Raw genomic sequence first — 12,732 nt, 5'->3', positions numbered from 1 at the left:
CGTACTCCAGGACTTTCTGGTGTGATTATTGGTTTGCAGACCCACCACCACGGGGATGGTATTGCTGGGGTATCTATTCTAAGGTAAGGAATCGATCACTAACGTGTCTCTTTCAGATGCACAAGTTACTACTTGTGTAACGATATATCTGTAAGAGACATTAGTTAGTGATAGATTCCTTACCGACCCACCCATCCTCCCCGTTCTGCGAACCGATATCTAGGGTTAAGGTCATCCCCTTTCAGGGCCCTAGTTTTTTGGCACCAGTGTTGGTTTTTGTCATGGCTCTGCGCTTCTGGCGCGGAAAAGCTGTGGCTAAGAACTGACGTCAGCACGCGGAGGCGGCGTCTAAGTACTCCGACGTCATCACGGCGCCCACGACACCGACGACGGACGCGGAGCCGCAGACGACACCTACCGACGCGCAAGGGTACTGCTACGCAAAACTTTCCGGATCCAGTCTGACGCCTGGGGATATACTATGGTAAGGAATCTATCAGTAACTAATGTCTCTTACAGACATATTGTTACACAAGTAGTAACTTGTGCGTACTGCTCCGTAGACATGCTTGGATAAGAATTTCAGGATTCAAGCCTGAGGTACAAGCCTCTATTCTTAATGAACCCTTTGGCAAAGTACACCTCTTTGGTCCAGCTGTTTATACATCACTAGAACAGTTTAAAAAGGATACTGAGGTTCCTAAGTCCATGGGGGCCTTACAATCGCCTTCCAACAGAGGATCCTTTTGTTGCTCATTTTACAGATGCTGCTCCAGAAATGTGTCTACAGGCAATCCCTTCTCCTCTTACAAGGGCAATAATCAGTTGCCCTCTTCAAGAGGATATCTTAGAGGTGGATAGAGAGGAAACATTGGCAAGGGAAGAGGGAAGAGGCAGAGGTACTCAACATGCACTTCCCCTGCAAACACCAAACTGTGACTTCATTTCCATATCCCTCGACTATTCCACTCCTGTCGGGGACGTCTTTCCCAATTTCTACCCATTTGGAATACAATTACATCAGACAAATGGGTTCTACAAATTATCCAATCTGGTTATTGCCTGGAGCTTACAAGCACTCCACTGAACATTCCTCCAAGGTCACACGTCATGTCACAAGAACATCTCACCCTTCTAAAGAAAGAGGTTCTCTCTTTGTTGCAGAAAAGTGCAACAGAAACAGTCCCTGTACCATACCAGGGAGCAGGGGTGTACTCCCTCTACTTACTAATTCTCAAAAAGGACGGCTCTCTCAGGCCTATAAGAGACCTCAGAGAACTAAATGTATACATTCAGTCGGACCATATTCATATGGTAACACGCCAACAAGTGCTTCCCCTTCTTAAACAAGGCGACTTTCTCTCCACTCTGGATTTAAAGGACGCTTATTTATATTCCAATACACCCTGCGCACCGCAAATACCTCAGGTTTGTGGTAGCAGGTCAGCACTATCAATTCAAAGTCCTCCCATTCGGAGTAACCACCACGCCCAGTGTTTTCACAAAATGCTTAGCAGTAGTCGCAAACCATCTAAGAAGACACCACATTCATGTCTTCCCATACTTAGACGACTGGCTCATAAAGGTCCGCTCGAACAACAGCTGTCTACGCCACACACAAAAAACTGTATAATTACTACATGAGCTAGGATTCACAGTAGATCTGTCCAAATCCCATCTCCAACCATCCACGTCTCAAGCATATCTAGGAGCTACTATAAACTCAGAAAAAGCTCTAGCATACCAAACTCCAGTCGGGAATATACAAACCCTGATGTCTCAGTTTCAGCCTTAACACTCCTTACCAGCTCAAGTGTTCATGCAGTTACTGGGAATGATGGTGTCTTGCATTTTTATAGTCCCCTACGCAAGACTTCAGATGTATCCCCTACAGGAATGCTTAGCAAGTCAGTGGAACCAAGCCCACGGTCAGTTATCAAATCTAGTGTTGGTAGACGGCCGTACCCATCACTCTCTTCAGTGGTGGATCACATAAAACCTTTTAAAATGTCGGCCCTTCAGCAACCTGGTTCCACAGAAGGCATATGGTATGCCTTCAAAAATTCTGATTGTTTTGTGGAATGGTACTTGCATACAATCAAGTCTGTCTACGGATTACTAGAAAACAGAACCATTCTCTTTTTGCCAGAATTTTCCTTTCACCTTTGCTGTTTTTTGCTGTTCGTGTGGGTCACACGTTGTGCCCCCTTGATAATAATTTTGTTATGTATTGCGACTTATATAGCGCACGTATCACCCGAAGGCATCAAGGCGCTTGCCTTGGGAACCCGTCCTGCCTTTTCCCTGTGAGATAGCCCCTACTGGGCATCCCCAAGGTGAGAGCCAGGCATCCCGCAGCGGGTGGGCCGCCGTAGTGGAGATTAAGCAAGCTATTGCCCAGAGTTGCAGCGTGGGACCCCATGATTAGAGTAGGCACGAGGCGAGAATTATCGAGTCCGTGGACATTTTTGGGCTCAGGACCCTGCCGCGTCGGGAATTGAACCCTGGTCCCGGCCAGACTTCTGCATCAGGGTCTGCCGCTCTAATCAGTGAGCCACACCTATACTATTCAAATAAACTCTTGTCTGGCTGGACAAAGAGCATACTGTCTTTTTAGCGTATGTTGATTTGGTTACCAGTATTTGTTTTTTATATCTATCTATCTGTCTGTCTGTTCATTGCCGCATGCCTTTCATGTCTCCTGAGTTATTTCTCCATGCCCGACGCGTTTCGAGGCCACTCCGCCTCGTAATCATGGGCTGTGTGTGCAGATAATGAAAGCTCACCGACCATGACAACACTTTTATTTATTGACAAAACGCCCATAATGGGCGTGGCTCACCGGTAATGCCGTCAGGCATGATGGTAACTGTGGTCCTAGAATGTAGTTCCCTTAAGTAAGTTCAGCTTGCTTTATTAAAACCTTGAGTAGGTCGGAGTTCATGAAGGGCAGCAGTATTACATCACAGGTCAGTTATGCTTCGCAAAGTGAAATCGTTTCTCTACACAGCCTTCCCCCGCCTTCACAGCTTGGTAGGAATGGAGCCCCTCTGCCACGGCCAGAGCTGCCGTGTATATATTTCCAAAGTAGCAATGCCCTTGAGCTTACAGAGGGCTCACAAAGCTGATATATAATTATTCTATGCTCCGCATATGATCTGCAGCTCATCTTCCTCGACTGGAAAATGCTACTTACCCAGTATGCATATGTTCTTGGCATATAGAGCTGTAGAGTCATGCGCCCACCCGCCTCCCCGTGGACTTATACCTGTTGCAGTAACCTCCTTTCTTCGCTACATCCATTCATGGACATTGCCTTTTACTTCTCTCACTAACTCCATTATCGCCCTCTGCGGGAAAGCAATCTAACACCTGAGTCGATGCCCATGCACACTATCACAGAAAGGAGGAGTCTCCTATCTCGTGACTGGAAAGACTTCTTTGAAGAAAAACTAAGTGCAAACATCCGGACCAAACACTAGATGGCGATCTATGCACTGCCTATGACTCTACAGCTCTATATGCCAAGAACAGATGCATACTGGGTAAATAGCATTTTCTTTTTTTCACAGCAAAGTAATATTAATGCTCTGAAACTGTAAAGGGTCATGTTCTCTTTGAAGCATGGGCAGATCTGACCGAACAATTTAAACTGTGTGCTGGCCTTTGCTGGCGCCAATAATCTGAGTCATTGTTTTCCTTTTTGTTTCTTTTTCCTGCATCCTGAAACTCAAACATAACACACAATCTATCAAAAAATTGAACCATCATTTAGGTGGTAGAGAGGGCCCAGATATATTTTTCCATATGTTTTTTAAGAAAAAGTTTCTCCTGCATTGAGAAGGGATGATATTAAAGTAGATGCTGTTATTAATTATGGTGAGAAGAATAGTATTGCTAGGAAAATATTATTGATACTGTTTATTACTTTGAGAGTTGGATATGCCTTACCACATGTCATTTGATAATTGTAAGTTATGGTGTGAATATTTAAATCAATATTGTTTTTATTGAATTTACCACTACTTATTTCTTATATATGCTCCAAAAATGTTTTTGTCAATAGCAATATGAACCGTGAAGACCGGAACGTCCTGCGTATGAAAGAAAGAGAAAGGCGAAACCAAGAAATTCAACAGGGCGAAGAAGCCTTTCCATCACACTCTCCTCTGTTTGCTGAACCCTATAAAGTTGTGAGTTTATGCTACTATTTGATTGTGTTAGTTTTAGCCCAAGGAATCTTTATATAGCTAACCAATAATGGGTATTCTTTGATCTGTTAATTCCTTTATTTATTTTTTAAATACTGTACTTTTTGTAATTGCGTCTTAAATGGTATAATAGAAAGGCACAGCAATAAAAAATAAAAATGGCTAATGAGTTGCAATCATTGTCATACTACTGTATAAAACGGCATTGTTTAGAACTGTTCGGCAAACTAGCCCCGGACTTAAAATGATACCGCTGTACACCTGGGTTATTCTGGAAACTGTTTCAGACCTCTTATTTAAGGAGAACGTATTCTACTTCCTGTGAATAGGAAAGATGTATAGCAATCACTAGGGTGGACCATAGTTTGTCGCCAGCAAATGTAAGCGATTTAAGCTGGTATGTACACTATTGTTAGTTTAATATGCAGTAAGCATGCATTATTGGTTTACTTCCAATTCAGTTTGAATAAACTATGTTTCATTGTGGGCTCCCCGCAAGACTGTTAGTGGATCTTACAGAATTTTCCCCCTTAAATCCTTGTAATACATAATCACCTATTTTCAAAGACCTAATTATACCCAAAGTAAAAGTGTTTGTGAAAAGAGAGAATCAAACATGCCAGCATCTTAATTAACAACATGAACAACATTAGGGTGAAAACTCATTCTAGATGCATACGGAAAATGTCTCAAGTGCTGAACTTTTTTACCTACAAGTCGTTTAATTCAGGTGTATTAGTTGCATGGATGAAAAACATGACTACAATCCACAGAATGCATTATGCCCTCAAATAATTCCAGGACTGAAAACGATGTCCTTAACCTCATGCGCGCTAGCGGAATTCCGCTCGCACACTGAGATTTTTAAAAACGCACTTTACGTGACGAGCTGGGCTCGTCCTCAGCGTGCGAGGAGGCTACGCCATGACGAGCCCAGCTCGTCATCAGCGTGGAAGGGGTTAATGCCCTGGAGCGAAGTAGTCCTCCTCTCATAAGGGAATGCATTTGTGATTGATTCAATATGTTAGCCGATACTTTTTTTTCCTCTGATATTGTTATCAGCACAAGACCCTGACATCTGAAGGTTTCTGACTGGGATGTTTGCCTGGCTTGCTGTCGCCCTTAGGGATGGTTCCTATGCAATTTGAATGTATTTGGAATGGGGCAGTTGGAGGGTGGGATAGTTTCTCAACCATGTTTGGGGGATTGTTGGAGTGGGTGAATTATGTCTGTGTTAACTGTTAGCTGTTTTACCCTCCCTCCCACAGGTTCTCTGCACAGCCCCACAATGTACCTTTACCCCTTAAAGCACCAGGACTTCCAGCTTTTTCCAACACATGTCCCAGCACCCCCCACGCTTAGTGCCATAACTATTTCCAGGGGCATTGTGTGGAACATCAGGGGGCTCATTGGCCGCAGATAAACCTGGTTGGTCCACGCATATCTAAGCAGACACCACATAGACATATGCTACCTTCAGGAACTCCACCTCACACAAACCACAGAGCTGGGGTTGCATGCAGGCTGGTGTGACAACGCCTACACATTCTTATACTCTCATTATACCAGTCCATCTCGCATAATCTCTGAATGATAATCGCCCTAATGCACACCTTAGACCCTCACCTTGCCACCGTGCTTTTGGACGCAATGAAGGCCTTTGACTCTTTCGAATGGCCAAACCTTTTTCTCCTTCTCGCGTGTCTTGGCCTCAACCCCTGCTTCATTTGGCAGATCCGACTCCTCTATACATCGCCTACATCGTGCCTCTGGCTAAACTGAATGCTGTCTGAATCTTTCCTGATCACTCGTGGAACGTGCTAAGTTTGCTGTAATCTCAGATCTTTATTCGCTGTCACGATGGAGTCCCTGGCTGCCAGACTGTGGCAGCACCATGCCCACTGTGGCCTTGGCTTCCCAGCCAGAGGCCTTGTGGCTAACTCCACTTCATTGGCAGAGAGTTTTCTGCTCTCCACAGAGCATGCGAAGTTCCCAAAAACTCTGCGCACTCATCAACTTCAAGTTGGCGAGTGCGAGTAAAGAAAATCCACATCCCTCTGAGATTTATCCTCGCTTGCCAAGGTCTAGTTGGTTAGTGCGAGCGAGGAAAATCAACCAATGCGGGCGGTCTGATTTCTCAATCCATGTGGTCTCGGCCACTCATGTTGAGAAACCTTCCGCTCGCGTTGAGAAAGCTGCCGCTTGAGTAGAAAATCTACTTGAGCAGCAGAACAGAGTTGCGCCCTCTTGCGCTGTGCATGGTGCCATTCGTGATTTTACAGCGTGGGACAAACAGCCAGCGCTCAAAATGACTGCGAACAGCATGACCCTAACGCAAGCGTAGTGCGGTGGAAATCTTTTGTCACTTCTGCATAGCGGAACTCTGCACAGGCCTACTGGCGGTGTCACTTTATATATCTGCCGGAGAAACTACCACCAGTTATTCGAGAGGTCATCAGCTTCATTGGCTATTCCGGCATCCAGGTTAAATGGACAAAGTCCAACCTTTTTTCCCTCACCGACTGCAATCTGCCTTTCGCCTCTGAATATCCGCTGCAGTGGGCCTCTGTCCCTGTCATGTACCTGGGTATCTAGCTCAGCTGGGACTCAGATGAAATGTGGAGGGTCAACTACGGTGGAGACATGGACTGGCAGGAGGATAGGATCCCGTGTGGTCCCGCCTGCCATTGTCTGTCACGGGAAGGATAGCTGCTGCAAAAATTAATATACCACTCAAATTCCTTTATTGCTTTCTAATTCTTCCCCTCCCTCTTAACACTCACTTCTGTGTCAGCTGCTTTTGGACCTCATCGCGCAAACTTGGGCTGACAAGCAACCGAGGATTTCCTGGGAAATACTTACCTTACCTCTCGAGCAAGGGCATTAGACAGTTCCAGACATGGTCCTACATGCACTCAGTGCCCCGGCACAATACCTTCAACTACTGGCTATACCCCATGCAATTTCAACCACACACGGCCATAGAGGCGGATCATCCAGCACCCTGCCCCTTGACTACAGTACTCTATGTACCCTGCAAACCGCCACAAAATGAGATTGACACGGTGGAGATCATGCACTGGCGTAGGATGGCTTGAGGTATCGTGCTGGCCACACCTACCTATATGCGCCTGCCACACCCCTCGGGCACAACCCCCCTCCTGCTACCCCTGCAGTGCGAGGGACTAGGTTGAGAGCACGGGGATGTGGGCTTATAACCTTCATCTTAACTATACCCCCCCCCCCCCCCCCCCCCACACCCACACCCCCACCATCACAGCAGATGCCAAATGGTCTTTTTGTTGTGGCCAGACAGTGTCCCTACCCTCTAACTACAGACTGAGGTAAATTAATTTTAAATTCCTCCACAGGCTACACCACACCCTCATGCAACTCCATCATATTGGCTGCCTTTGTTGTGTAGTTCCCTAGGCATCCTTCTTACACCTCGTGTGGGAGTGCCCGGGTGTGGCAAACCTCTGGGTTGGGGTCTTCTCCACTCTACAAACCATCACTGGGAACTCCCCACCTTGGGCTCCCTTGACTACCCTACTGGGCTATGTCAAGGATGTTCTCCATGGAGACTGTTGTTTCGCTGCCATGCTTCTCCTTCTGGCTATTTGCCAAATTACAATACATCGGGGTAGACGGTTAGCCCCCTCTACAGAGGCTTGGCTGAGGGATGCGACCTACTGCAAGAGCAACTATCCAACTTTTGGGAGCCCATGCTGCCACTGTCTTGCCCCCAAAGACATCTGGTAACGCAGACTGATCTTCCTGTGCCAGAGCGATATAACCCCCTTGTCAATTCCTGGGAGCCCTCCTCCTAGTGGGGATTCCCCTTTTTGCCCAGAATCAGAATGTACAAATAACAGCGGCAGAGCCCTATACCAATTCAGTGGGTTTTCTCACATAGATTATTGTGTGATTTCTTTGTTTCCCTTCTTTTACGAGGGTATGGAAATGAATTTTCTTACATGCAAGTAGTTTTCCCGAAATTATTTGCCAGTGGACTTATTCAATTTATCAGGGATGCACCTGTTGAAGAACGGTGGGTAATACTTGATATTTCCAACAGATTTTTTGCTTTGGGCATGTTTTCAGGAGAGGATGTGTTTTTATTTCTTTCTCTACAGGTATGAACATGCTCAGGAAAGTCTTTACTGGTGTTGCTGGCTATGAGAAGGTCGGGTCGAGGGGACTGGAGTAATTACAGTTAGTTAGTTTCCCCACTAGTCTTATGGTAGGTCCGTGCAGGAAAGGGGCTATGGAGCAGCTATACTTCAATCCCAGTTCTTTTAAACCCAAACTTTCGATGCCTCAAACCAAGATGTTTCTTCCATTTTGAGAGCCTTTTGACATTGGTTATTTAGTCATATGTTGTGCTCCCAGGACAACTAAGGGAGATAATCGGTGGTGCCCGTAACATCATGAGCTTTGCATAGACCCAGGAAACTGTTTCCCAAATCGCCAGAGAGTGAGTGGTAATTGCCATAAAAGCACGCCTGGGCAAAAAGGTCCATGGTGCAAAGTAAGCCTCTATCTCGTAACACTAGAAGCCTACAACTGGAGCAGTTAGAAATCAATGTACTGTATGGTAGAAAAAAACTGAAATTTGTTCTAAAGATGTAAGACCCGTGACTTGCGTGAGGACAGGAGGATTCCATTTCTCTGAGATGTATCATGATCTCCCTTCGATACTAATTTAAGGACCCACAGTAAAGATTTTTTGTGTATGATGTGGACCCCTGTAGCGTCACCTACTCCTTCTGTTGATCAATTTTCTATCAAACTCTCCGCAATTGACTTCTGGCCCTGACTTGAAGCTGTTCTACATACTGTGGGACTGCCAAAGTTTAGTTCACTCACTACAATATCGTCTGTGGACTTTTGCTTTTCGATATTACGACTGTGTGATCTAGGCTTTGGTTTTTAGAGTCGGAAGATTCAGCCTGTGCAAGAGATACCCTTCTTGCCTAACTACTCCCATGTACAGTTTCCATGGAGATCGTGGTACTTGTGAATTAAAACAGGATTGGGATCTTATTTACGAGCCAAATACGACATGGCCCAATCTGAATATTATAGATATATGCAGATCCGTCACTCGCTCCAATCGGTCATCCCAGCTGGCACAAAACTACAAGAGTCCACACCGCTGGAAGATAGACTACTGACAGAGCATATGCCCCACAAAGCCACGTCCTACACATATAGGAAGCTACTCAACAATCTACCTGACAGGCTTTCCAAACTGCGCCTAACTTGGGTGGGAGACGTTGGCGACCTTGATGACTCAGAATGGCAGGAGGCTCTCTCGTCACCCCGAGAATCAGCGATCCCATCCAGACTTAAGTTAGTTCAATTAAAAATACTACACCGCACATATTACACCAGAACGACCCTTTACAAAATAGGAGGGGCCCCCCACGAGTACTGCCTCCGTGGCTGCGGAGATAGAGGTACATTCTTTCATACCATTTGGGACTGCAGCCGGGTGGCCACGTTCTGGGCAGGGGTGATGCGGACCATCTCTCAATCAATAACAATTTCGTTACTGCCCAACCCGCGTCGCTGCCTGTTAAACATATGGGATGCGGAGGACTTGACCCACCGTCAGCAGGATTGGGCCATACTGGGGATGTTGGTGGCCAAACGTAACATTGCTAGGCTGTGGGGTTCTGGCGTGCTGCCTACACTGCGAGACTGGTGCAGCGACATGGATGTAGCAATGGTGGCTGAGAGGGCGGTGTTTGTCCACCGGGGGTGCCCGGAAAAATGGGAACAAATCTGGGGCGCCTGGAACAAGTTCAGGGGAGACATATGTGAGCCGCCACGAATTGAACCAGATGAATGTCTTTCTGATTCTCAGATTTGATCTAGGGCCTACGTAAGAAGGTGCATGGCTCCTCTGGCTGTGTTGGACCCCGCCTGACTACTTGTCGGGCTCCCTTCAACGGAATTGGTTGTTTTCTGGTCACAATGTTAGTATTGACTCAGCTGCAGTCCCGGGACTTAATGGTCACCTTTGTGGAACTGAACATGATTGCCGTGGGTTTATTTTACTTGTGGGGTTTGTTAATTGTTTTAAAAAACAGAAAATTCCTAGACCTAAGTCATATCGTGTTTTAATATTTTTGTCATCATGCACTACGATACTCCCATCCGCCGCCGGGCCCTCTGGGTTGTCGGCTCAAAGGCCGTGTGTTTCCACTTTATATCCGATGCTGACTGTTTCAATGCTGTGGTTGGCCCTGGGGATTGCCGGCCTTACCTTGTATATTCTTATGCATGAAATAAAGGTCTTCAAAAAAAAAAAAAAAAAACAGGATTGGGATTATCACGTCCAAGGCCAATATTCTGGGTCCACCCTCCAAGTCTACATATACACTTTTTGCCCTGAAGAATTTCCTTTTACAGGAACGAAACGCATTGGCCAGTGTTTTTATGAAGAATAATAAAGCACTTTTTGAAACAAAGTGACCAGTTTGTGAATTTGTCCCCTGCCTCCACCTTTGTCTTGAATTTCGTTTCTGTCTGCAGTAGGTCCCATGGTTTGCTGGCATAGGACTTTACTCAATATGGGACTATATGATTGATGTGCTCAGCGTAGAGTCAGCTGTAGGTTCATTTGTTTTACAAGGTGATAGCTATAATCGCAGGCCTGGGCAAAAAGGTCCATGGTGCAAAGTAAAGCCTCTATCTCATAACACTAGAAGCCTACAACTCGAGCAGTTGGAAGTCAATGTACTGTATGGTAGAAAAAAAACTGAAATCTGTTCTAAATATGTAAGACCCACTGAAATAGTAATGTACACTAATGGGTGACTTACCTTAGGGTTTCACCTCTTTCTCTTAAGAACTGGTCCATGCTTCAAATAAGAGCACCAGGTGGTTTACGGCCAATATGAGTACCCCTTAGACTGTCATAAGTCCTTTCTTGGTCCATATCGCCGAGTCTAGGGCCTGCTGAAAAACATATACCAGAGAGGTGTACTTGTTTTTTGGAATGTATCCAGCTTATGTTGTGCAAACAGAAAGCCATACAACTCATCCTCCAGTCAGTAACAACTCCAGAAGACTTTTCTGTTTTTGAGTTAGCTTTCAAAAGGATAGAGCATCGGTTTACCACTCCTAGTAACAGTGATTCCACAAATGCAACCTCTGAAGTACTCACTTTCGTGGGAAAGCATGTGGTTTGAAAGGGGGGGGGGGGGAAGAAGTGATTTGTATGGACTACACCGCAAAACTGACAACCAGTGTGGAGGAAGAATATGGGGATTCCTCCAGGACTGCGAGTCAATCACTCCAGTTGGATATTAAATAAATTTAACACAGCTAAAACCTAAAACTGATCATATGACTGCCTTCGCTACTACTAAGGAAAAGGTCCCAAAGAAAGGAGGAACTCCTGCTACTATGAGTTTTCCATAAAGTCAGAAAGGGGATTACAATCTTACTTCCTCATATCAAAGCAAGATATGACATAAGGCCAATTCTGGACCTCTGATTGCTACACAAGTTCATAATGAAAACATTGTAAGTGGTCATTCTACTTCTAAAGAAAGGAGACTCCATGGCCATAACAGACCTGAAGAACACCTATCTTGACATCCCGACAAATCGAAGATACAGGCAGTACCTCATATTTGTCATAGATCAGATACACTACCAGTCCAAGGAGCTGCCCTTTGGCATAAAATCATCACCAAAGGTATTCACAAAATGCCTAGCAGCAATAACCAGGCACCAAAGGAGAAAAGACATACATGTCTCCCAATGAATGGCTAGTAAAGGCAAGTTCACAGAACAGTTGTCAAAATAACTTGCACACTGTGATGGAGATCCCTCACTAGTTGGAGTTCTCACTGAACATATAGAAAATATCTCTCCATGACCAGAGCAGAGAAAGTGTTCCTAAGAGCGACGCTGAACTCAGAGTAGCAAGGGCCTAATCCAGTACCCTGGAGATTCAAGAAATTAACAGATTCAACTTGTCTATACCATAAGGCTCAGTCTCTGAAAGTGAAGTCCATGATGAAACTAATGGGTATGATGGCATCATGCCTCTTGCTCCTGCCATGGGCCATGCCGCACATGCGCCCAGTCCAGGAATGTTTTCACAGCAGAAGGTCACAAGCCACAAGGATATGAGGATCTTGTGTTTGTCACAGAAATTATTTAGAAGGAGATATGGTGGTGAAACACTCGGTATGCTACCCTAGGGAGACTTTTCAGGCTATCAACTCAGAGTCCCCATCACTACAGCCTTATCCCATATCGGATTGCCGCGGGCACATGGGAACCCTAACAAATCAAGGGCCTTTGGAGCCCTTCAGAGACTATGAGAGAGACAAACCCTTTTGGACCTGTGCTCATGCACTGAAGGCCTTTTAAGCACATGTAAAGGGAAAAACTGTACAATGTTCTACATCAAACCGCTGTCACAACTAGCACAGGAAAAATGGAAATGTGCAATAGAGAGGAACAGCGCTGGCTGCGATGCTTCTACCAGACATCC

General features: G+C 45.5%; 1 protein-coding gene across 1 annotated transcript in view; it reads left to right on the top strand.

Annotated features, from left to right (window-relative positions):
* The window catches only part of AFF4 (ALF transcription elongation factor 4), a 798,699-nt gene that overhangs the window by 124,713 nt on the left and 661,254 nt on the right, over positions 1–12,732 (top strand). Inside the window, exon 4 of the mRNA XM_086931629.1 lies at positions 4,067–4,193. Coding sequence (XP_086787755.1) covers positions 4,071–4,193 — 123 coding nt within the window. The 5' untranslated portion in view covers positions 4,067–4,070. The remainder of the gene's footprint in view (positions 1–4,066; positions 4,194–12,732) is intronic.

Source organism: Lissotriton vulgaris, chromosome 7 (assembly GCF_964263255.1).
Source record: "Lissotriton vulgaris chromosome 7, aLisVul1.2, whole genome shotgun sequence".
Classification (NCBI taxonomy): domain Eukaryota; kingdom Metazoa; phylum Chordata; class Amphibia; order Caudata; family Salamandridae; genus Lissotriton; species Lissotriton vulgaris.
The sequence above is the reverse complement of the archived record's forward strand: the minus strand, read 5'-3'. Positions and strand labels throughout refer to the sequence as shown.